This window comes from Eumetopias jubatus, unplaced genomic scaffold (assembly GCF_037043125.1).
Source record: "Eumetopias jubatus isolate StellerSeaLion01/CBP00866 unplaced genomic scaffold, mEumJub1_p1.0 scaffold_6, whole genome shotgun sequence".
Taxonomy (NCBI): Eukaryota; Metazoa; Chordata; class Mammalia; order Carnivora; family Otariidae; genus Eumetopias; species Eumetopias jubatus.
Genome location: NW_028274812.1, coordinates 126,006,599 through 126,032,945, shown reverse-complemented (window position 1 = coordinate 126,032,945; position 26,347 = coordinate 126,006,599). Strand labels below are relative to the sequence as shown.

Sequence of the window (26,347 nt, the reverse complement as noted above, 5' to 3'; positions counted from 1 at the left end):
AGAAATGGATTTGGTACCAGTACGTAGATGTTTACATGGATGCTAGGGCTCTATGTGGAAGTCTCAACAACTCTCGGCCCCCAAACTCACATTTGTAGCTTCTGCCGTGAATGGAAGCTTTGCCACTGGGGCAGCAGAAGGCGAAGGATCAGAATGCTGGCCCCAGCAACAACCAGGAAAACTGAAGGGAACTGCCCAAGCAGGTTGCTGGTAATAAGATCTGCCAAGATCTATATCCCAAATGGGTGCTTCACACCTGCCTCTCTTTCTACTCCTCTCAGTTTCCAATTCAAGTCTGGCCTGAATGCATCAAATTGTCAAATCCTAGTGGCAATGCGATAATGGGAAATGCAACTTTTATCTCTCTGGCCTTTGCAGCATGGGTTGGCACACCTCCAGGAAGCCGGAATGGATGCTGAGAGAACTGGTCTGTGGTACCCATTGCAGTCCTTCTCTTGGGCAACTCAACATCCACATATACCATCCCTTCTGTGAACTTCTTACTAACAAGAGTAGTAACATGCCTCCCTCACATAATGCAACTATTCATGTACAAACGTGCTCATCCTTTCCTCAAAAGAAGAGCCCCAACTCCTCTCTTGATAGCCTTTGGCATCTGGTGATGTTCTCTCCTTTACCAGTTCAATTCCAATCCTTCTTTAATTTCACAAAACCCAAATATCAAAGTACACAGTAAACAACTGACAATATACTCTATGTAAAAGAGCAGAGGCAAGAGTGAAGGGAAAAGGAAAGTTGGTTAGTATGCATACAGTTAGTTAGTCCATACCTATCAGAGAAACAAATAAAACTTACATGAGTAGTTACTATAACATTCGTTTTTATAATGGGCCAGAAGGCCACAGTTGGTATGTATAAATTCCTCTACTGACCTTTCACCTTTTTTTTTTTTTTTGCCTTCAGTCAGAGCCTTCAATCAGTTTATTGGGATTCTTTACCTGTAGATTGATGGAAACCTTTATGTGTGAGGGGTCTGAGATCTGGTGGATTTATATGACTCCCTTGCAAATGGTCTTTAAGAGTAACAGTGAGGTTTGCTGTCCCACTTAGAGTATTCTGGCTCTATTGATCGATGGTTCAAGACACATCCTAACTCCCTTGGGGCAGCAATGCAGCTCACAGAGTGTCATCTCTCACTTGATGCTCTGAGTCTTCCATAGACCATTCTACATTCTTTAAGACTTGCTGCTTCTGGGTGCTGAGCAACAAAGTAAGACCGGTGAATTCCTTGGGAAAAGCCACGGGCTCTCTTCTTTTGGTGTGAACTGAAATTTCTTGGTCAGAAGCAAAGTTGAGTGGAATACCAGATGAAACATAATTCAATAAACCCACTGATGATGTCTTCAGAAGAAGTAAAGAAAGGTTGGAAAAGCAAGCTCATATTTTGAAAGTATCTATTTTCAAGAGCAAGAAACCTTTGTTCCTCCATCATGAAAGGGATCTAATATTATCAACCTGTTGCCAGGTGACTGGCTGTTCTTCCCAGGAATGGGTGACTGGAGAAAGGCTGAATGGGGTCCATAGACTGGGCCAAACTACCTATCTCTGCTGAAGGGTCTCCTATCACATGAGACAAGAGTCTCCATGCTCTGGGAGCCTTCTGAGAGTTCTATCCACAAGTATTTGTCCCAACATTCTTTGTCAGTAATTCTCTTATTTTGAGCTTTCCATGTCCTTGACCATCTGGCTAAGCATTCAGGCACTGCTTACAAACTAGCGTAGATCTGCATATCCAACCACCTTTCCTTTCAGGTAAAGTGGAAATCAGATGCACCTCCCAAAATTCTGCCCTTGAGACAATTTCTCTTCCACTGTGTTTCAGGGCCATCTCTAACTGGGGATATCATGTTACAGTGGTCCTCCTCTGACTGGAATCCACACATCGTGCAGAACTAAGGTTGAGTTTTCCTCCTCAGTCATCTGGTCCTATGTTATATCACATGAGGCCATAGGTGTAGGTTGAAAGAGGGGGGAGGATACTGCAGGACCAGATGCCATGGGATAAGATACCATTTGTGAATGCAAATTACTTATACTTTCAGGACTAGCTCAGGTACAATTTGGATATTTCACTGCTACTGATGACAAAGTACTTTTGGACATGACTGACTGGTGGATTCATAGGTCAAAGCAAGTTCATGATGTGAAGCTGAAGTTTCATGTGCATTCAGACTCTAAAAGGTACTAGCAGGAAGCCAAAAGCTGCTTCTCAAAGGGACAGACATGGATTTATTCTAAACCAGAGGGACCTGTGATACCTTCCTCCACCAGGTCTTGCTACAGGCTTGATGTAGCAGTGTTCTATTACAGACATTCTGAGATACTGTACCAGAAGTTCCAAGTGACAAAGCTGTTTGTACTGTAGCATTAACCAGTTGGAAAAAACTTCTCTTCCCCACTTGAAACTGGCAGCCTTGTGGTTACCCAATACCTTAGTTGGATTAGTACAACTATATTTGGAATAAGTTATTTTCATAACATAAATATACTCACCAAACTTTACACCTCTTTATTAATGATGGGGATGCAAAACACAGAACTTGTATTTCATATTTCAAAGGTGATATCCTGTCATGCCCCAGAAGGCTACACCATACATTAGAAACTTGACTAAACCACCATATTCTAACATTTTTATGGAGCTTATCTCCCACTTTCCAATACACATATATCATATCAAGGTATCCAGGTACCTGCTATTTCTGGCTGTCCTATCAGCATTATATAATCAATGTAGTGGATCAGTGGTGAAGTATTCTGCAGATAAAACATGACACAGAGGCACAGAAGGGATGTAGTCTTGAGAAAGGTAGTGAAAGTGTATTATTATCTCTGCTAGGTGAAATAAAAATGGTTTCGGTATTCTCTGCTTATGGTAAAAAGAAGTGTTTTCTGGATCAATAATAGCTATATACCAGGTTCTAGCAGTTAAATTGATTTGCTCCAATAAATAGTCTATATCTGGAATAGCATCTGCAATTAAAATCCCCATTTGATTGATTTTACAATGGCCCACTCTTGTTCTCCAAGGCCTATATCTGTCTTCTACACAGGCCAACAGTGATTTGAAAGGGGGTGTGATAGGAATCCTCACTCCTGCATCTTTCAAGTGGTAATTTTCTTTGAAACTTCCCCTTGGATGATATCTTGCCTTTGATTGATTGTTTTAGTTGGAGGAGGGGTAGTTCCATGGGCTTCCACTTGGGTCTTCCTGCTATAATAACCCTCACTCCTCAGGTCAGAGACACAATGCCTATTTCAAATACACAGCCCAGGCACTAGGACAATAACTACAGATGACTTCAAGAATGCATTGAGAACTCAGTAGTACATACTTGATCTGAAACATTTTATTGGGTAAACTTTGTAAGTCCCCATCTATCTGGTAAACCACAGGGGCATTCCTGGCCCCCAGGCATCCACATTAGCCTAGAGCCAGAATTCAGTGACAGGATAGTTAACTTCATAATGCCCAGAGTCCCCTTTTCAAGATGGCCACAGGAAAGATGAATACTGTGCCCTCCTGGTGCTTTTGCAGCATTTTTCTTCAAATGAGACAAGAGTCTCCATGCTCTGGGACCCTTTTTTTGTGTCTCTGAACTGCCCCCGGGAATGGGTAAGAGGCCATGACTCCCTAATAGTGATGTGAGTCCTCTGTGTCAGTCAGAAGGCCTCTCACCATCAGGCTAAAAAGTTTTGTTGGCTTGTGTCTTTGTTGTGTTGGTTAGTTGGGCGGTGCTGGGGGGGGTGGGGTTGTTTGTTTGTTTGGTGATATGAATCAAGTAGAACCTTGGTGGGGTGCCTAGAACTATTTTAGCTTTAGGGACCTCAGCTAGACCTTCCGCTGTGATTTTGGGGTAAAATTTATCAATATGGGGACACCTATTTGAGATTTTAGATTCTTGAATAGCTGGGGATGAGGATGATTCTGCTTGCTTGTTTAATTGACAGAAATGTCAGTAGAAATTAAGTGAAGATGCCAGAAATTCTTAAATATATTCAAAAGGAGCATACAAACACAAGGAGATAGGACTACTGGAGTGGATTTATTAACTTGCTCATCTGCCTTATCCCCAGGATGTCCCAGAGAAATACATGGGTGACAGGGATGCCAGCATCTTTAAAGGTACCATTGTCGTTGCCCATTATGGGCTGGGGGGAGGTGGTAGATTGCTGCTTCTGAAATGGGCTCAGTGATTCCAATGGGGAGGATGGGACCACCAAGAAAGAGGCCCAGCAGCAGAGTTTAAGCACCAGAGGCAACGTACTGTGTCTCCTGGTGAGTCCTGCAAAGTCAGCCGGGCCTGAGGTATTCAGAGGGACTTACCTACTCCCCTCTTTGGCAGGGAATCATCTATCATGGGGTCCCTCTGTGCTTCATAAATTTCCAGAGACAATAATTCCACCTGTGATTTATTTCCATGTCAAAATGAAAATAACCTCAACCTCTGGTCTATCTTTTCCACTGATAAACATCGTACAACACAAGGCTGAAGTTCCCTTAGAGCAGAGCTTTACAAAATTTTATGTGCATTTGAATCACATGGGATCTTATAAAAATGCAGATTCTGACTCAGTAGGTCTGGGGTGAGGCCTGAGATGCTGCAAGTCTCATCAGCCCCCAGGTGATGCTGCTGCTGCTGGTCCATGGCCCCCATATTGGGGGAGGGCTGAGTGGTGGGTCCTGCTTCCCTTTCCCTTTCCCACTCCTGCTGAGCTACTCTGCTGTAACCAAAGCAGCTTCCCCTTTTTATAGAAGTCTTATATTAGATTTTGTTTGAAACAGAAACAGTTCTAATTTAAAACAGATCTAATTTTTAAAAACACCTGGTCTAAATATTCATAACAGAATTTTGATAAAAACAAAAACAAGAGCAGATGACCAAGTAATTCCAGTTCCCATTGTTAAGCGAAGGGTAAAGAGTTTAACTTTGGGAATTCCTTACAGCTATAATTTTCACTTATTCAAGAAATAATTTTAGCAAGGCTATTCTGTGCAAAACACTATAAAGGCTGAGCCTGTCTAGTACCCGCTTTTGCAAAGTGGAATTCTCCATCTTTGATGCCCCTGACCCAGGAATCATGTCCCTCTGAAACTGCGGTTACTTTTTGGTACATCTCAACCTTCTTTCCCTGGGCTGGGGTCAGGTTTTGGCTGTTCATACGTGTGCACTTATGTTGACTTGGCTTTTTACTTCAATCTCCTGGTATAGGGGGAGACCATCACTGCCCAAGGCCTGGAGGGCCAACAGACATTTCAGATGGGGTTTACAAAGACCCCTTTCAAGGAGGGAACACATTTCTGTAGGTGAAATTAAAAGAATATGAGTGAAGGCAGGAGAAAACACCTTTCAAATAGACCCATCACCTATGCATCTGATGTGCTTCTAAATTTTGATAAATGCCAATGACTTTCAGTTCCAGAGAGGCAGAATATTTATTGCTGGTTCATCTTCTGTTGGTCACAATTCCTAACACATTAATGTTGTGTCTTCTCACCTATTAAAATTCTTTTCAAGTCACACTCAGGGCTCCATTTAAATGTCACCTTCTCTGTGATGTCATTTTTGACTACCCTGTTCTTGTCAGAAATAATTGATCTTTACACTGCCCTCTTATGTCGCTATGCAGAAGTTCCCAATAGATTTCAGGTATTTATAACAGGTATATATTTTTGAAGTAATTTTTTTAAGATTTTATTTATTTATTTGAGAGAGAGAGACAGAGATAGCGACAGAGAGCACAATCAGGGAGAAGAGGGAGAAGCAGGCTCTCCCCTGAGCAGGAAGCCCAGCACAGGGCTCGATCCCAGGACCCTAGGACCATGACCTGAGCCCAAGGCAGATGCTTAACTGACTGAGCCACCCAGGCGCTGCGCCCTGCAGTAATTTTTATAAGGATATTATAGTCTCTGAGATGGACAGATTTGGTTAATACCTGTCCATCCTACCTGATAAAATATATGTTATTAGATTATGTATACATTTTTACTGATGCACTGTATGTCTTTTATTATAATCCATAACACAGTCTTACATGGTATACCTTTCTTTCTTATAGGTTGTAAGCATAGAAGAAACAAGATTTATTCTTCACACTAAGCCTAACATTTCTCATTGTATCTACAAGCGGTTGAGCAGTTCTGTGAAACCCCCAACACTGTAAGTGAAATTTTGTGCATATATGTGTGAATGCAATTTTCTGAGGAAAGGATCCATAGCTTTCTTTAATTTCTCAGAAGAGTCCGAGAACCTACAGAAATTAAAAACCACTGGCCTTGGGAATCTCATGGTGAGTCTGTCTATGAAGCAAACATCTGTTTGTAATACACACATGTTTGTAGTACTCATCATGCACTTATTTGTAGATTTTAAGATCTGGATTTTTTTGGTGTTAGTTGTACTTGAAATGGCACACACGTATATAGCAACTCAATTATTCTGTGCTGTGGGATATTGAACTACTTCCTTCACTGGCTGTCTGCCCATGGGTCTTTTCAATACTTAGCGCTTCCACTGGGAGATGGACTGAGACAAGGATAAGAGATAGGGCGTAAACCAGCCAAAGCAGCGACATTATTAGCAGCTCCAATAAAAACCCCTTTGGAGGGGGAGTTAAAAATCACTGATCCAATTGAGGTTTGGGGATTATCAGTAGATATCAATTTTCCATGACCTCCTGGTCTCCCATGGCTACCAATGACTTAATGTTCCCTGTACGTTTAAACGATTTCTTTTAATTAAATGAAAAGGATCAAATTCATAAAGACTGGTGAGCCTGGGGGTTGGTGTCAAGGCTCCACCACGGGGCTGGGGTCTGGCCTGGGGCAGAGTTTGATCGGTGGGAAGTGTCAGAGTTTCATTTTTCTATGCTTTGATCCATTAATAGTATGAAAGTACCACGGGTTATCTTTGGGAGAATGTCCCTAAAAGGCACAACAGCTCTCACATAGGAGGGCACCAAAATCTCTGCAAAAGTGTAAGGAAACAGGTGACTAGTGTGTGAAGTTTGGAAAACTCCGAGGGGACTGTTACATGCTCTCCTCCTCATCTCCACGCTCAACCGAGAATACGCTGATCTGTGAAGAATGAAATAATATCCATAAGACATCAGACACGTTGTGCTTCTTGGCAAGATATGTATTTACCATACTGTTGTCCTGCTTGCTGGCATTCAGGAGTAAATCTTACTTAGTGCTATCTGATCTGCATATTCTAATGTTTGAGCCTTCCCTGTTTGTCTTTCTTCTCCTGCTTACACCTGCCTTGGCTCTTTCATATTCGTGGTACCTGAATCCAGATGGAAAGCAGATAGTTGAATGGCAAGTTTCAAATAATGTTTCTTCCTGGAAAGTGGGAGTCTATTTTTTTTTTTTTTGAAGAATCTCTTATTTGCCTCATTTCTGTTGGTTGCTGAGTAAGAAACCATCCTCTCTCCTCTTGCTGGGGAACAGAGAGAGAAAAACAATTCTGGGAGCTATCCCAAAGGGTGCTGGTATCTCCACGGGCAAAGCCAGGGACTTGATGCCTTCTGCTGGGTATGTGCCTGAAGAATTTGCCCCGCTGGAAAAGGAGAAGGTTCACCTAACAATAGAACTCTGTGTTTCCTGTTAACTTTCTGGAAAAACAGAAACTAATAGCAACCTTGGCTCGTTGAATACAATACCACAGTACTGCCCACAGCATGGTGGGACAGCATTATTGAGTACCTTTAGGGCTTTTTATGTTGTTAGTGTAAGCAGGCTCAGAAATATAAGGAATATATAAATCAAGGAACACACACACACACACACACACACACACACACACACACACACACACATACAGCTGTTCCTTACTACAGCACTGATGAATCTTCTGAGTAGCATGAGGCCCAGAGAAGTGAAGTAACTTGCTCAAAATCAAACAGCCATCACAGAGGTAGCTGCACAGACTTCCCTGTTTGTTTTTTTCAGGCCTACAATTTAGCCCTGGGTGTTGCTGCTTTTGGCTTCCTTTCCTCTCCATTTTGTTTTGCTCCCAAAAAAGAACCCAAGAAAAAGGATGTTTATGCTAGAGAAACAGAAGAACAGAATTATGTGTTTTCTCCTTTTGCTCACAGATCTTCAAGTCCAGAAAAGAATTCCGAGTGAGCTAGCAGCAGGTGTGGGAGCCACGCCTGAAGGCCACACACCAGCGACTCCTGCTTCCAGCCAAAAGTCCTGGTAACCTGTTAGCCTCCTGCCTTCGTGGGGCCACCGGACCAGGCATGCACTCTCAGTCCTGCCCTGAGCCATGCTAGGAGAGGACAAAGACTTACATTCAGAGGCAAACCTGCTCCAGCCGTACACCCTGGGCAGCTCTTCTGAAGCTAAGCCACCTTCCCCCTTGGAGCCTTCTGTTTCCTGCCTAATTCCAGCAGGCTCCTGTGAAATCAATCAGGTCAAGGTCAAATGGCCAAAGCGGGAAGCCAAACTCAGGGAAGTCGATCTAGAGAACTGAACAGACACCCTCGCTGCCAGCTTCACAGTGGTGACTCAGTGGAAATTCTGGAACCAAGAGCCTGACCTAAATGTTTGTTGTTTAAAAGATGGGAACGGATGCTCTTGGAATTGGCAGAGAATGAATAAACGCCCGGCCGATGAATGAGTGAATGAGTGAATGATTGGAAGGATGGGCCCTTCACCCTGCTGAGCGGCTCTGAAGGAATAGGAGGAAAGAGTTCTCAGCAGTGTGTTGGTTGGAGGATGCTGAAAAGTACGTGCTGGAGTCCTCAGGGAAACCCGGCGGTGGCATTTCCTCCCTCTGCAACCCGCGTGCTTGGCCCAAGCCCGTTGGTTGGTTTCTGACTTTGACGGAGGAGGAAATCCTAAGCAGACGGACGCGGAGGCTCTTGGCTTCCAGCCGTCAGATGACATATAGAAGCGGCTTGAGACGGCAGGAAGACACAGTTGGCAGGCGTCCCTTGCTGAAGTCACAGCGGCTAAAGATAGGCGGTGACCTTTGGTAAGCACCTTGCGGACCGGAAGGAGCCGCACTCCGGGAAGAGGCTGCGGGTGCGGCCGCCCGGAGCCCGCTCCCTGCCCTACACCTGCAGCTCGCACCGGGCGGGGCGCAAGGACACTCGCGGCTCACATTCCCCCCAAGTGAGAGCATGAGACCTACAGCTGCTGAGAACCCCGGAGAAGCGAGATAGCCTAGATAACCTCTCACCGGGGCCCCACTGGGCTAAGGTGGGGCACTTGGCTCCCGAGAGGGCGAAGGAGAACTATCGCTGGGTCCCCTTGTGCCCGCTGGGGCAGGGAAGAGGGGCAGGGAGGGGCACCGGGCAACATCTCCACCTTTTTAAAGTATAAAGACGCCCTTCAGAAAGTGATACCAAAGTCTAAATTTCTTCAGATGGCCGGTTTGCTTTCCTTCAACACTCCAAGATCACCCATTCCACTCGATCCACATTTATTGGGAATGGTGTTTGTGCCAGGTGACGAGCCATGCTAGGAGAGGACAAAGACTGAGCCAGGTGATGAACCAGACAAAGATTGATAGACAGTAAGTAACACGGTCATTGCCAGAGTCAGACTTGAGTTTAAGTCCTAATTACAGCTCTCTGCCTTTATTTGGCAAATCTCCGCTGTACAATGGGTATGACAATGCCTGCCTCATGAAGTAGACATTGAGACTTAAGGACAGGGGTCACCCTGATCGGGACAGGCTGAGAATGGAGGTGACCTGGGGGAGGGCTGAAGGCCAACATCATCATTCTTGTCTACATTAATTATCACCAAGATAGAAAGGGTTTTTCTCCTTCCCTTGAGGACTGGAGGAAGGGGAACGTAAGGCGGCATCCGTCCGGCTGCCCACAAGGGTCTCCCATGGCAGATGGGTAGCTGTCCCTGAGTCCGCTTGTGGGACCGGGATGAAACGCAAATGATTGACAGGGACTGGAAGGCAGAAATACCCTGAGTCAGCTCTAATGGACACATTAAAGCCTGAGGCATTTGCAGGCTTCAAACAAGTTCTGTCTTCCATTACTTGGAGCAGGACACGGCTGCTGACGACACACCAGTGTGCAGTGGCTGAGAAGTGTGGTTTGTCCCACTAATGCGCACCCCCAAACGGTCAGGGCCCTCAGGGAAGAAGAGGACAAAGCAGGGCCCCAAACCAGGAGGCAGCATAAGGTCACCGCCTGGTGCCTGTAGGCTGGGGGGGAGAGGATCTCAGGTAGGGAGGAGAAGAAGGGAAATCCAGGCCAAGGGCAACTTCTGACATTCTTCCCCAGACTCTGGCTGTCAGTACATTCCCACAAGCCGAAGGGTGGGGGAGGGCGGCTGGGGCCAGAGGCCTCTTTGGAGCCATTGGCCAGCATCTGGTGCATAGTAAGTGCTCAGGAAAGTGTGTGTTGGAGGAAGAATTGCCTGGCAGTCAGCTGGAGGTTGATTGTTGCCAATCTCCTTCCTCTCCTTCCTTCCTCTCTTCATCTTTACTGCAAAGGTGGGAAGCGGCTGGTGTGCTAGTCGCTAAGTAGGAGAGTCCCTTTTCCTCATTTTAATTGTTATGAACTGTATGTTCAGAAACCTAAGGCTGCTTTACTAACAGGTGGGCCCGGGTTGGCTAGGTGTGCACCAAACAAAAGGTGTGCAGGAAGGGAAAAGCTGGATGGATTTATTGCAGAAGGCCTGGACCCACCTGAGGGATCAGATGCTGGCACAGCCTGTGGCCTGTGGGTGAGGGGATGAAGCCCTGGTCCCAAAGAGCCTACAGAATCAATGCAACCAGAAGCAAAGCGGTTGAGACCAAGTGTGAATGTAGAGATTTCAGTATTTCATGCTCAGGACAGTCAGTGGAGGGACCAAGTATTGTTAGTCCTATTTTACATATGAAGAAATAGATTGAGTTAGGCCAGGTCAGGCAGCTAAGAATCACAAAGCCCTGATTTCAGTGCTTCACCTTTCCTTTACCCTAGGCTACATCTGGAGAAACAGCGGATTTGGTGTTTTAGATCAGTGCTTCCCAAAGTAAGTCCCTGGATCGTCCATCCCAGGATCGCCTGGGGAGTTTGTTAAAACTAATTCCAGGCCCCCAGGCTTGTTCAGGGATGGGGCTGAGGAGGAATCCTGATGTGCCGTTCCTCTGGCTGCAGCTGAGGCAATTGCTAAATGCTTCCCCAAGATGCCCTATGGCTCGTGTCCCAGCTCTAATGGATGTTGAGATTCAATTTCCTTTCAAAGAGGCTTTGAAGGAGGGAGAGCAAGTTGAGAAATTTGCTTCTTGAGCAGAAAAAGATTCATGAACAGGAAGTCATTCAAACAATGACCTGTCAAGTCCAGGTCATTTAGTATGTGTGTTGGGTGGCCCCTTTCTAAATAGATGTGTTATAGTCCAATGTACCTGCCATTCCTCTGTTGACCCTAAATGCAAACAGGTAAGTTAGTGGGCCAATGGCCCAAAGCGGACTTTGTGGGACCTCAGTTTCACTTCTGTCCCGATTCCATTTCACTAAACAATTAAATAGAGGATTCCTAATCTTGATCATGGAGTTTCTGTATTAATCAGGATTCCTTAGTCTCTAGTGGGAAAACCTTGTCTCAAACAGGCTTAAATAATATGGAAATATATTCTCTCCCATCACAAGGGGCTCAGAGTAGGTCTTCAGAGCTGGTTAATTCAGTGGCTCCACAATGTCAAAACAGACCAGGTTCTCTCTGTCCAGCCATTCCCAATGTTGGCTTCATCCCCACGCTGGTGGCAGGCGTCACAGACCCACAATTTCTGTATGAGAGAGAAGATTTCCCAGAAGCCATCTGCACAGTCTCCTCCGGTCTCAGACTAACCAGCCTAACAAACCCAGCTTAAACCAGCCATTGAGGGAGAGGGGGTTGGGGAGAGCTGCCATTTGCTTAGATCCCAGGATCTCCCCTCTGGACTAGGGCCCAAGGTGTACCTGGGGCGTCCCCTGAAACATGAATAGACGAGGATAGATATCTTCCACAAAATCAAGATTCTGCTCGGGAGGAAGACAGGTGAGTGAAGGAAACAGATGTTGAACAAGCAACTAATTGTGACAGCTACAGAGCCTTTCCCAGAAGAGAGTTGATTTGGAGAAGTGACTTATGTGTAGCTAATCTCAAGGCTGTCTACTACCCTAAGTAAGAGGACGGGTCCACTAATCCAAATGAAGGCTGAAATTAAGCTTCCTCTGCTCTCTGCTCCTCTTGCTTACTTCCCATCCTGCAATGAACCCTCTGGAAGCAGACACAAGGCAGCAGTTAGGGAGGGAAATAGAACATCAGTGGGAAACACAGAAATCTACCTTTTGTCCATATCTCACCAGTTCCTTCCAGGGGATATCCATCTCCTATGTTCTCTCTACAACGTAGACTTTTGAGGTCTCTAAAAAATAAGGTGATCTTCATGGAACCTAGAGCTTCTTTCTATTGTAGAAAACCAAGCAGAGTGCCTTGGACATACAGATACTCAACAAATATTTGCTGAATGAATAAGTGAGTGGGTGGATGGGTGCACGGGATGTTTGATTAGCACAGCTACACGTGCTTTCTCTTTAAACTCCTTGCAAACAATGATAAGTGCTCTAAAGAATTGTGCTGATGAGATCAGAGGCAGAGCTGGGACTGTGGCCTCACGGATCTTCAGTTCATTCTGGACACGGTCCTTGGGGACTGCAGCTGAGGTCATCCCCTGGCATCAGGTCAACTCTACGCCATGGGTAGGAGGAAAACAATGACTGGTAAGGTCTCTGTTTCAACAAGCACCATCTATGCATGGGCCCTGTGACCTTTGTGCAGGTGAAGCTGTTACTCCAGGGACCCCCAAGGGCCTCCCAGGCACGGATGTAGGGAGCTTGCTGCCAGTTTATAGGTCTCTCTGCATGGCCCAATCACAGAGCTTGGAGTGCTGTCTTAGTCTGTTAGCTCTAGTATAGAGCTAGTAAGCTCTAGTAAGAGTCGCTTATTTAAATTTAGATACATTTTTTATTAGAAAATACTTATTTTTGGGGTGCATGGGTGGCTCAGTCGTTAAGCGTCTGCCTTCGGCTCAGGTCATGGTCCCAGGGTCCTGGGATTGAGCCCCACATCGGGCTCCCCGCTCAGGGGGAAGCCTGCTTCTCCCTCTCCCACTCCCCCTGCTTGTGTTTCCTCTCTTGCCATATCTCTCTCTGTCAAATAAATAAATAAAATCTTAAAAAAAATAAAATATTTAGTTTTGGTGACAGATTTATACATATAAAAAAACTAAGTTGAGATTTAAAAAAATACTGATATGGGAACTGAATGAAACTAACTATGAAACATTGTTACGCTGGTGGGATTTTCATCATTACATTGTGTGGAAGAATGAAGTTTGGCTACATTGTATCTATCTGTCTATCTGTCTATCTGGCTTAAAATGAAAGGATTTTTTTTTTCACAGTTTCAGAGGTGTGTGTGTGCATGCATGCACACACACACACACACACACACATACATATGTATATACACATTCATGTCGCTGTGCAACCAATTTTAGATAAATTTTTGACTGAGGTATAACTACTACAGAAAAGTGCACAAATCCTAAACTCACAGCTCAATGACTTTTCACCAAATGAACATGCCTATGTAATCCAAATTAAGATCTGAAATCGCAATATTATCAATACCCAAAGAAGCCTTTCACGTGCCCCTCCCAGTCACTACCCACCTCCAAAATGTAACCATGACCTTATTTCTACTGCCATAGAAGTAAATTTGCCTGTTTTTGAACTTTATGTGAATAGAATTATCTAGTATGTCCTCTTTTGTATTTGGTTTCTTTGGTTCAAAGTCAAGTTTGAGGGATTCCTCCATGTTGTAACAAGAGCTTTTTCTTCTTCATTGCTGGGTAGTGTTCCATTGTATGAATATAGCACAATTTTTCCATTCTGTTGTTGATGGATACTTGGTTTGTTTTCAGGTTGGAGCTATAATGAATAATATTTATTAATGAGCTCAATGAATGTTTCTATGAGCATTTTCGTGCATGTCTTTTTGTGCATATTTGTAATGCAAACCCAGATAGAATTGCTGAATCTTAGAGTTTGCATGTTTTCAGTTTCAGTAGATACTATCAGAGAAGTTTCCAAAGTGGTTGTACTAGTTTACATTCTCACCAGCATTGTATTAGAGTTCAAGTACTTTACATTTGTACCAACTGTTGATATAGTTTGTCTTTTTAATGTTACATATGTTGGTGGGTGTGTAGTGGAATCTCATTGAAGTTTTATTATTTTTTTTAAGATTTTATATATTTATTCGACAGAGAAAGACACAGCAAGAGAGGGAACAGAGGCAGGGGGAGAGGGAGAGGGAGAAGCAGGCTTCCCACTGAGCCGGGAGCACGATGTGGGACTTGATCCCAGGACCCTGGGATCATGATCTGAGCCGAAGGCAGACGCTTAACAACTGAGCCACCCAGAAGCCCCTCACTGAAGTTTTAATTTGCACTTCTCTGATGAACAATAAAGTTGAATGTCTTTTCACATGCTTATTAGCCATTTGTGTATCCTTTTTGAGGGGGAACCTGTTCAAGACTTTTACCTCTTTTTTAAAAGCCTACTTTTAGTAGCTTGTCCCTAGTTTGAGAGAAGACTTTTTTTTTTTTTTTACCCCAACCTGAAAAAGAAGAAATCAAGGTATGCTAAGCCTCATTTTTATCGACAACTGTGCAAGTGTTAGGAAACTGTTAGGGTACCCATTGTTTCTGGAACTTCCTGGAACTTCATCCTTATGAGCAGAGTTTGTGGTTTTCTCAGTATTTTTTTTTTAAGTGAACATAAGTATTTCCTTTTCGCTTGAGGTGCAATGCCTGCATCTATGAACTCCTGTCTTGCTCAACTAAATTTAAAGAAACTACCCATCATTCATCTTTTGTAAGACATCATTAGCTGACTCAAGATGATGCATGCATGGTCTCTGGTTAGAAGTCTGTCTGGCTGCATTGCCTTTGATTGGGGGTATTTCTCCTCAGCTTGGACGATTTGCTCACTAGGTCATAAAGCTGTCTTCTGCATAATATAGGAAACTCCTCATCATACCATGGTTTAACCCAACATACATCTCAGTAGTTGAAATTGCTTGTGAAATCCTGTGAGATATGGAGTTGTTCTAAATATGGTCATTCTGTCCTGTAATCCTGCCCAACGTGCCTTTGGCTGCTTCCCTTTCTTTGTGTCCACCCTCTTTGTTACCTGATGGATTCTGCCATTATGTTGTTTGTTGAAAGTCACATCTTTGGTGTGTGGTGCCACGTTTTCTCTCTTTCTCCCTCTTTTCACTTTTTATGCCCATTATATATCATCTTCAATAGCTTTAGTGGACTGCCATTTTGTTTTTGAAAGTGATCTTGCTCCTTTTATTTTTTATTTTATTTTTTAAAGATTCTATTTATTTATTTGACAGAGAGAGACACAGTGAGAGAAGGAACACAAGCAGGGGGAGTGGGAGAAGGAGAAGCAGGCTTCCCGCGGAGCAGGGAGCCCAATGATGCGGGGCTTGATCCCAGGACCCTGGGATCATGACCCGAGCCGAAGGCAGACGCTTAACGACTGAGCTACCCAGGCGCCCCTGATCTTGTTCTTTTTAAAGAGCAAGTTTATCTTTTGGCAAACACTAATCTTTTTAGAGTTTTAGGGCCTTTGATGTTAGTTTGCTTGATTTCATGGTGCTCTCCTCCCCACGCCACAAAACAAGAGTAAATTTTATAAGTCATGCTTCCTTTTAATTAATTTGGTTTTGAGAAAAGGCCAAGACATTTGCAATATTACAGCCTAATGCAATGGAAATATCACTCGGGTGGGAGTAACCAGAGGTGATTCTGGTCCCAGCTCTGCTATCAACTAATTATATGATCTGACCTTATTTTTCTGGACCTCGGTTTCCTTGTCAGATAAGTGAAGGAACTGATTCTCTGAGGGTACTTTCAGCTCTAATATTTTTAAGTTTCTCTGCAAATGGATGCAGTCACACTTAAGAAGTCAGGACTATGCCTCAGCCACATAGATCTAGTTCACCTTTCTTAAGGTTTCATATTTTTTTTAAAATTTGTATATGAAGACATTCTTATAACAGAATTCAATGTTACTAAATCTCATCACACACACACACAAAATACAAAACAATGCAAAGCCTGAATAATGGCTTATTTAGACTTAGTAATATTGAACATAACAATAAAAGCAGAGTATAAAAAAAAAGACTTTGGACAGTCTTTGGGTATTAATTCCAAATTTGATCTACTAATTTATTTTGTGTGGAATCATTTAACTGTTGGTGAACATTTCAATCTTAAAATAGTTCACTTGAATTTGTTGAAAATACATTTTAAAATTAGATGGTCTAGTATTCACTATTCTTTCCCTTTGTGACAGGTGAGCTTAAAAATATTTTTTAAAAGTTCTGGTGATGTAAATTTCTGAGGAGTGGTTACTCTATCAATATGTACTTATTGGGCATTTTCCGTATGCCAGGCAAGCATCGTGGAGATGTCAAAGACATCATTAAAAAGATGACTATTGTCCTTAGGAAGTGTACAACCTACTTGGACAAATAAGACTTACAGAAATGAAAAAGTAAATTACACTAAAAATGTAAATAATAATTAAAGCCCATGATTCCCAGGCATTTTTTTAGAACCTGATAAACTGATTCTAAAGTTCACTGGGGAACCATAACTCCTCCTCATGGACTCATAGGGGTCGCTCCTAGTGGAGGCTGCCTGGAGGTGGGTGGGCTGGAGGTGCAGGTACATGTGAAGATTTTTGGCAGCTTAGTGTGGGAACCATTTGCTCCCCTCGCCCTTATTTCTACCTGTCCTGTGTCAGCAAGGGAGAGTGTCCAAATGAGCAAGAGAGCACAGCAGAACAGTACTCCGGGAAGACGAATTATTCATATTCAGGCTCATGCCAGCAACTTACAGCATCCTCAGCTGGTGCCTACTGGCCCTGGGGGTGAGGACAAAGCTGTGCCTCCAAGCAAGCAAAGCAAAAAGAGTTCGCCCCTGGATCGCAACAGTGATGAGCATCCTCAACATAGGGAGAGGAACAACATGGCTGTGAAAAGCAAGCAGAAAGCACAGGATGCACTGCAGAGAGTAAATCAGCTCAAAGAAGAGAATGAATGGCTGGAAGCAAAAATTAAATTGCTGACTTAATTAAGTGTACTGGAATTAAGGAATTAAGGAATTAAGGAATTAAGTGTACTGAAAGATTGGTTTCTTGAGGGCACACACAACCTTGCAGATAAGGTGCAACCCAGTAGCACTGAAAATACAACTTCTGATAATGCAGGATAGTAGAACTCGCTCCTTCCAAACTTCACAACTACTGGTGTGACTACCCACCTTCAACCCTCACAGCAATGGCCAAACACTGTCCTGTTCTATTATTCAAAGATCCATTGAAGGTTGTTTTCTAAGATCGGCACTGAAGACTGGCTAACTAAAAATGTTAGTCCTGTAATTTGAAGATCTTAGTTTTAAATGATAGGGAATTTTGTATGTGTGTGTGGAGGGGGAGGGAATAAAACAAATTTTTAAGATAGATGAGGGGGGAAAAAAAAGCCCTGGACCTTGATGTTCTTAATGAATTCTTACTTTCCAAGGGAAAAAAAATCAACTTCATTGGGAAGAAAAATGGATAAGAACTGACAAGAAAAAATTGTAAAGCATAACAAACAGTGATTAGGAAGAGGGAGTGCTTATACTACCAGTTATCCAGAAGAACTAGTAGACCATTGTCATTATAAAAAGTCCATAATAATTTGGGATCAAAAGGGTAATAGAAACAGATCCAAGAATATGTATGTGTGTGTATGTAAGTATTCAATATATGATAAAATTGGCATTTTAAATTGGTGGGAAAAGATAATTTTGAATATTGATAAATTCTTTGGAAATAATAGGGACAGATGCTTCATTGTATACATTAAAATAAATCTCAGATGAACCAGAGGCTAACACAGGTAAATACTTATGTCATCTTTGGTGTGGGAAAAGTCTTTTAAAACAGCACATTTAAGGGAAAAGATTATTAGATTTGACCAATAAAAAGCCTAAAATATATTTTATATAGCAAAAAGCCTAGATAATTTTAACCTATAATGATAGAAAAAGTAGATCAGTGGTTGCCTGGGGCCAGGGGTGGAGGAGGGGACTGTCTGGAAATGTGACAATTACAGGGTTCCTGAGAACAACAAGAGAGCTGTCCCCAGTGTGCAAACGCACCTTAAGTCAGCCTTTGTGCACCTCCTAACCTCCCATTGGCCAAATCAAGTCACATGGCCAAAACAGATTTGAGGATTAGGGAAACAGACTCCACATCTTGATAATAGGCATATACTATGTGGGTAGGTTTTGCTCTCTGGCACATATATTTAATAATAAACTTTAGAAACCATGTAAATGTTCAACAATAGGGAAGTGGTCAAATAAAACATAACTCAACCATACAATGGGCAATGTGTGATTTTTTGGGGGGGAGGGGCAAAAGGAGAGGGAGAGAGAGAGAATCTTAAGCAGGCTCTGCCCCCAGCCCAGGCCCATGTGAGGCTCCAACTCACAACCCTGAGATTGTGACCTGAGCAGAAATCCAGGGTTGGAGGCTTAATGGAATGAACCACTTAGGTGCCCCATAATGTGTGATATTATAGAAAAGATTTGATAGAGAAAGATCCCTTATGAAAGCACAAAACAAAATGTGCTGCATAAAACCACTTCAGTGGGAAAAAAAAAACACGGAAAAAATGACTGGATGGACAAAATTTCAAATGTTGCCACCCCATGTCTGAATAGAAGGGATATGGGAGTTATGTTTCCTTATACTTTCCAGTTTTCTAAATTTTCTAATAGAGCACATGAAGTAGTAGAGTGTGGTAATTAAAGCAGAGGTTGGTCTGCTTTCAAGGCACGGCTCTGCCTCTCATTACCTGTGGGACCATTGGTAAGTTACTAAACTCTTCAAGCCTCAAGTTCCTTTATCTATAAAATGGGGGTTACAAGAATGCCTACCTTGCAAAGTTGTCATGAAGATTAAATGAGATACTTCATGTGTAGGGCTTCACATATGGCCAGACACATAATGACTCCTCAATAAATGGCAGATAAGAATTCATTATTTTTTATACTTAAAGAAAAGTAATGGTAATATTGGTTTTAAACAGTAACTTGAAAGACGTACATTTATAATAGCCTTTGTATTTACCTAGAACCCATTGAGGATATACATGGCAGAAGGGGTCAATAACTTTTAGTAAAGCTTTCTATTAGATTTGTATTTTATCAATCCCATTAATACCAACATGAAAAATAACAGTACATATAATATGTGAGAAATACTTACCAAATCCACAGATGAGGTGTGCTGTGCAAAGGGATTTGAAACCCTGCCAATGATTTTTGTCTTGCGGGTTGGGAGCCAATTATTTGAGACAACAAAAGAAAGGATGTAACAAAGCAGAGCCTGGTCAATTGCCAATTAAAATGTCCAGGCAGTAAATGGATGAGGCTGGTAGTCTAATATTTTTTAAACTGCATAAGACTTTTTCTCCATTGCAAATGGCACCAGAAATGTTTATGACCCCCTAAATATGACATGCCACAGTTTGGTCTTCCTTGTTGTCCTTCCTCAGTTCAGATGCACCATCCCCTGGGACTCCTAAGAAACACAGACCTCATAAGGTAGATGCTTTCTGGGTACTGTTTACTATTTTTTTAATCTCACACGGGACTTGGGGCGTTTGATTAGTATGGAGTCCACGGCAAACACCCCACTTTATTCTGTCCCCACATCCTTCCAAATGTCCTTTACCCCCCAAATCACATTAAAGCAGAACAAAACACTGAAGTGTGTGAGATGCATGTCCCTTTCAGCACTCCGTTCAAAGAATGTGTGTTGACAGCAGTGTCACCATGGAAGTTCCTGAGAAAGCATGACTGTCCTTAATGATAGGGACACTAACCTGTGGAAATGGAACTCCAGCCCTTCCTAACTTTCGGGATACTGCTGCTTGTAATTTTCTTCTTGTTGGACTAAAACGGTACTTCCCTCTCTTTTCTTGGGATGAATCTGATACAATTTTATGATTTTCCCTCTCAGCCTTATCATTCTGAACAGAAGAGGCCACATTTTTGTTTCCTCTCATAGAAGGCTGTCCCTCATTTCGATTAATTTAGATACTCCTCCTTGGACTTTCTGGAGAACCCTGGAAACCGTCAACATGCTTAGTGCAATAACTATCATGTCGGCTAAGCAGGGTAGGTTTTATTCTCTTCCTGATTCTGGCCACAGTCATTGAGGAAGTAGCTTCAGGAAACCCTAAGGTCCTCTTCTTAGCAACAAACCTAACCTCGAGTCAAGACACTCTGGGTAATAAGACTTAGAGTACTACCTCCCACTTCACCTGATGCCTGGTAGCTTCATTCATGCTGGTTCCCTGACCCCATTTGCTTGTCCTCTCACTAGCTTTACTCCGACCCCTGGGAAGCACATGCTGCTTTGTTCTTTGTACCTTGGTCTAGCGCCTTTCCTCTGTGCTCGCCCTCAGGAGTCCTAGGGATACAGGATGAAGCATCTCAGTTTCTCTATCTGTGTAGCCAGTGTGCCTTGGGCTTTGGCAGCCTTTGGGTATCAGTGAGGTCCTGCAGCATAGATCCCTGTACCTCAGCTCCGCGGAGCTCCTATCTGTCTTCCACAATTCCTCTCCACCCCAGATGTGTGCAAGGCTCCCAGAATTACTTCCATGGATTCCTGAAATAGTTCTGATTGGCACTCATGGGTGGCCAAGTGGGAACTCTGTTGGGCCTCTGTAATGCAAACAACCACAGCCACTGACTGGCTCTCTGACAGTCCTTGGAGATGTCGCTCCCATTGAGCGGGAATTCCCTGGGCACTGCAACTGCCGGGGCAGAGCCAGGGACCCAGGTCTGCCCCCACCTTGTGGCTGTTGGAGCTGACAGAACTGGGGGCTGCTGCTGCCACTATGACCACCAGTGAAAACTGTTGACCACACTGGGGCTGCTCTCAGCTGTACCAGGGCTGGATGGCCCAGCTCCCACTGTCCTCTAGGGCAGTGGCCTCTGTTTAGCAATCTGTTCTACTGGCCTCAAGGTAAATCTTTATTAATTCACCCTGGCTCTGGATAAGTGAGGGAGACAATGGTATATTCCATACAAAAATTGCCTGTGTCCTAAATTGTAAGTGCATGGTGCTACAACTCTGTATGCTCAAATAAACCTGAAGCCATCTCCACCAGATATATCAGGGCATCAGAGTGGCTGGGTTAGGGTGGATTCCAGTACAAGCAATATACTATCACTAAAACCAATCTTCTCTGATCTTCGTGCTTTGGAACTGTATAAGGTTCTAGACTCCCAGGGCCATCATACACAATTCGTATGTTATGCATTGCACAAATCCAAAAAGAGATTAAAAAGTTAATGGTGCCCCTGAGGGTTGTTCAGTGCACAACATACACAACCGTTCACAGTGGTCCTCAGTGCTTTCCTAATGACAAACTGAGCTCCCTTGGGCTCCGCTGTCTTCACTACAATACGGCCCAGTGCTCAGATCTACTTTTCAATCCTTGACCCTCAAGAGGTTCAGAGATCCACTTTCTTCCCACCCCTCCTCCACTTCCAGGGTACTAATGAGCTCATAAAAATATTCACCAGCAAAGAGATGCTGCCAGAACTCCACTCACAAAGCATCTGAACCCCAACCAGTGTCCTTGCAAAATAGCCTCTTCCTGTTGTAAGAGCCTCCCATCTTTGCAGATGCTCAAATGATTGTGAAGAGAGGAGTCCAGTAAATCTTGACAATGAATAAGTGTTCCTCCTACCAGAATCCCTGCCAAGTAGCCTGGAACGGGAAATAGAGTCATCACTAGGGTCACAGCCCCCGTTTTTTCTTGACGTCAGCATTCTCTTCTGCTACTCCCTGGATAGAGACCATCTGTCGCAACTCCCTCCCCCGTCTGTGTCTCCTTTTGTCACTGCTATAAGGACTGCAAGTGAGAATCTGAGAATAGCCTGTGCATCTCTTTCCTTCTCTGCAGCTCTCCTGGGCTTTGTGCCTCAGTGGCCCAGGCCATCTCTGGTCACCACTTGGACTGTATGCTCACAATTCAGGTGGCTTCCATTAGGTTATTGCACCTTTGTTTGTTTGAATAGAGTCACAGTTGGGCTACCTTCAGACAATGAGATACTCAATAGGGTTAACGATCCAGCAACCACAGCTATTCCCAGCACAGTGCATGGCGCCTGTGGAGAAATAGGACTTGAAAGAATTCACAAGGCTACTCAGACAAACTAGTTGAAAATGCTGGTGAACAATTACATCTATATATAGAACTGACCCGGATCCACCCCTGGCCGCAGGCTTTGATACCATCCTTTTGGGCATTTTGAAGTCCCAGGCTTCTTTCATCACTTAGTGCTGCTAAATGTTAGAGCTGCTTTAAAAGAACTAGCTGGGTACCTCATTACGATCTTGTTTGATTTCAGGGCAGCAACAATTAGATAATAACAGGGCCCCAGGTCCTTAAGGCGTAGGGGGTCAGATTCCAGGCTCAGCTCTTCCTCTAGCTGGCTGTGTGATCCCACAAGTCACTTAACCCCTCAGGGCTTTGTTTTCTCATATCTAACATAAAAGGACTAGATCAGCAGAGGAGAGAAAACTGGCTTGGGAGGCGGGGGGGGGGGGGGGGGGGGGGGGGGCGGGCAGACTGGGTTTTAACCCCAACGCCTATCACTTTCTAGCTGGTCAAATTGTTTAATGCTGAGCTGGCTTCCTCTTCAATGAAATAGGCAAGCTCATACACAGGACTGGGAGAGGATTTCATGGGGAAAATGTGCCAGACACAAGGTAGGTATTCAGTCAATGCTAGCTTTCTTTTGCTGTCTGAAGACTGTCCAGCTTTGTTAAAATCTGGGTTTGGAGGAAACAAACAAACAAACAAACAAAAAACCCACAAACCCTGGATTTAAGTCTCACGGTCTCAGTGTGTGCAAGTCTCTGAGCCTCAGTTTCCATATCTGTGTAATGGTATTATCACAACCAGCATCAAATGGAACAGTACCCGTGAAAACTTTTGAAGACATTAAAGTCTATACAAATCAAAATATGGGGTAACTTCTCCAGTGTACACCTGGCTGCAATTACCTTTTGCCTCTGCACCCCCTTCATTGGACCCTATTGCATACACTTAAAACTCACAAGCAGCAGATATGGGTGGGATGTGCCTTCTCAAACTGTTCACATGTATGTTTTCATTTCTCAGCCTGCCTTCTCAGCAAGGCATTCTAGAAACACTAGGCCAATCACCACCCATCCCAGGAGACTCCCAGTTGTCAGGTGAATCAGCTTCTAGGGTTGTTCCCTTACCTCAGGCCCTGCAGTGATAAGGGTGGCAGCCAGCACAGCTCCAAGATAAACAGATGATCCTCTTGTTGGCATTCCAGCCAGTTGGGTACTCAGGCTTCTGCGTAATGAATAACTTGGTATAAAAACAGAACAATCTGCTCACACTGACTTTCAGAGAAGGGTGGGGGAAGGAGGGCATCATTTCCCAGATTTCCTTCCCGGCTCTCTTGGAGCCTCATTATTCCCTACCACATGTGCCCATCCTCCAAGATGAGTCAAGCACACCTTGTGTTCACACTCACTTCTCCGGGCCTCTGTCCCCCCACCCTCACCCCAATGCAAATCTTATGGATTTTCCTTAAGCATTTCCCACGACAGCCAATACCCCTTTAAGACCTTTGGCTCAGCAGCCAGGAGCTTGACACCCAGTGCTTTGGGTACCTGGAAACACATTCTTATAAATGGCTAATTTTAGGATAATAGACACAGCAGACAGATGACCAGGAAGGCATTTAATTAGATTGAGTAGGCTTTAAAAATGGTTTTTCCCTGTTGGGATCTAGATGGAATACTGGGTGTTTACACTAAAGCAATAACATTTTACAGTTGTAACAGCCCTTGGTGAAAGTGTGCTATGAATTTTCTTAGAAGCGAAAAAAATAAAAAATAAAAGGATATACAAAATGAAAATGTTTTCTGTATGTTTATGAAAGGTTGTATTAATTATTCCATCTAGTCCTCACAGAAATGGCTTCTTGTCTCCAATAAAGAATGGCTCACACTCAGCCAATGTACCTCATTATTTTGGCTTTACTGGCAATCAAAGAGAATGTCAGATGCACAGGTGACATGGCGCCATGGGACATGGCAGACACCCTCCCACTGGGAGTTTCAGTTCCGCGGGGGTAAGGGCAAAAGGGCTGCCTCAGCAATGGCTCCTCTTAAAAGGCTAAAGGCATTTCCCCCACAGAGAGGTGGTGCAGCAGGTGGCCACTGCTCCTGGACCAGCTTGGGCACTTCGGTTTAAGGGGTTTTCACAAACTGGAGCGTGGATTGGGGATGGGAGCAGACGATGGCAGACGGTCTGGACCCTGCCTCAGTGGTGGGGACTGGGGCTGTCCACTCAAAGAAAAGAAGTGTTGGGTCACACAGCAGTCACCCAGAAATAGAAGCCTTGCTGGGGGTTACTGTAAGTGAACGGTGGCCAGTGGGTGGTCATCCATACTGAAGCACGTTTGGGATAAAGAATCTCCTACGGGGGGAAGCAAATTCGGTAGAGTTAGGTTTGTACTTCCTGATCTGAGTTCTTCACTGGGTTGATTCAGTGCCCCTCATTCTGGCAGCAGGCGTGGGGATCTTTAGTTCCCACCCTGCCACTCCTCCTTCTCTTAGGCTTGTGGGATTCCTGGTAAATTGGACAAGCAGGAAGTAGCAGGCAGTGAACGCCGTGATTGGGTGAGAGGCAAGCAATGACTCCGCCCCCAGCCCGCCTGACCTTTTGATGATCCTCGTGGAGCTCCTGGCTGATGAGGGTGATGAGTGGTTCTCACCCAGGAAGAGCTTTTATTCTTACATCTTGGCTTTGAGGACATTTGCTCCCTTCCACAGCCCCTTGACCTTTTGCAGATCACATCCCAGGACCCCAGGCCTGCACTCTACTTTTGAACCATACTATCAGCTAAGCCAAACTTTAGCCCCTAGGCCAATGTTTTCAAATAGGTCCCCACAGAGCTCTGGGGTCTCCAGGAGGAGCCTCAGGGCCATGAAGGGGCAGCGAGAGACTGAATGGGCATGGCTTCGGATCCTGCGGCCCCTCCCCATTGAATCCCCAGAACTTCCCTGATGTGGGTTGTCTACTGGGCTATAGGATTCTGCGAAAGGTTTTGTTTGAGAGTAAAAAGGGCCCCTCTCCTAAAGGAAATAACAAAAGCTTGAGAGGCTGTGTAGCCCAGGGATTAAGAACATGGATTCCAGTTTGAATTCTGGCTCCCCTGCTTCTTAGCTAAGAGACTGCTCTGTGCCTCAGTTTGTCTTTAAAATGGGGATAATAGTCCTCTCCTCACAGGTTGTTGTGAGGGTTGGATGAGTTACCGCACACCCACTTCTTCGAAGGCACCCAGCAAGCACTGACTGAGGGCTGATTGTCACTTTCACCATTGTTCCAGGTGATGGGCCATTGTAGGGTCCTAAGGGGGGAGCAATCTCATGATTAAATCTGTGTTTAAAAAAATCTTTCCCTGACAGTATGTTGGAAAGTGGTCACAGTCTTCTCCGGGCTTGAAGATCAGGCAACCTCTTGGCTATTGGGGAGCCTCAGGGGAGCAGGAATTGGGGGAACACTCATCCCGTCTCAGGTACTCAAGCTCTGGATGTTTGGGAAGAGAGGTGGGCTTGCAGGACCGCCATGACTATGAGGGGCTTGGATTGCTGGTGCAGGTGGCCATCTGGGCTGGTGGACCCCCAGATCTGGAGCAGAACAGAGGTTGCACAGATAGCTGTAGGGGATTATCAGGCTGTAGTCACTGAAGTTGTGAGAATGAATGAGGTCAGCAAGGGAAAAGGTGAAGGATGACTAGGGATGATCAAGGACTGAATCCAACAGAACGTAGAGAAGAGCTGCCGGTGAGTTAGAGACACAACAGTACCTGTGGAGCCCTCAGCTTGTCCTCATAATTGGCTGGGCACCTGCAGCTGCTGTCAGGGCTGGTGCCCTCACTGAGCCAGGCAGGCCTGGGAACAAACACACAGGGGACCCTGACAAGCTCTCACCAGGGCGTCACCTCAGGTGGTCTAAAGAAGATGGGAGCCTGGTCAGAGTGCACGGAAATGGGGCCTGGTTCAGCCTCCACAGCAGCTGGTGTGAAACAGAATCACTCACCGCAAGCCATCTGCAGTGTATTCCCCGAACACAGCCAAAATAAAATCTGCAGGGAAGTTGGGAGGATGTTAAATTAAGTAG

The 26,347-nt window shown here is 44.4% G+C and overlaps 1 protein-coding gene across 1 annotated transcript; it reads left to right on the top strand.

The window, feature by feature from the left end:
• Window positions 1-16,871: 16,871 nt before the first annotated feature.
• Window positions 16,872-17,324, top strand: LOC114223861 (CCAAT/enhancer-binding protein gamma-like). The gene is given in 1 exon segment (XM_028122853.1): window positions 16,872-17,324. A coding segment is annotated over 1 exon segment (453 nt).
• The last annotated feature ends 9,023 nt before the right edge of the window (window positions 17,325-26,347 follow it).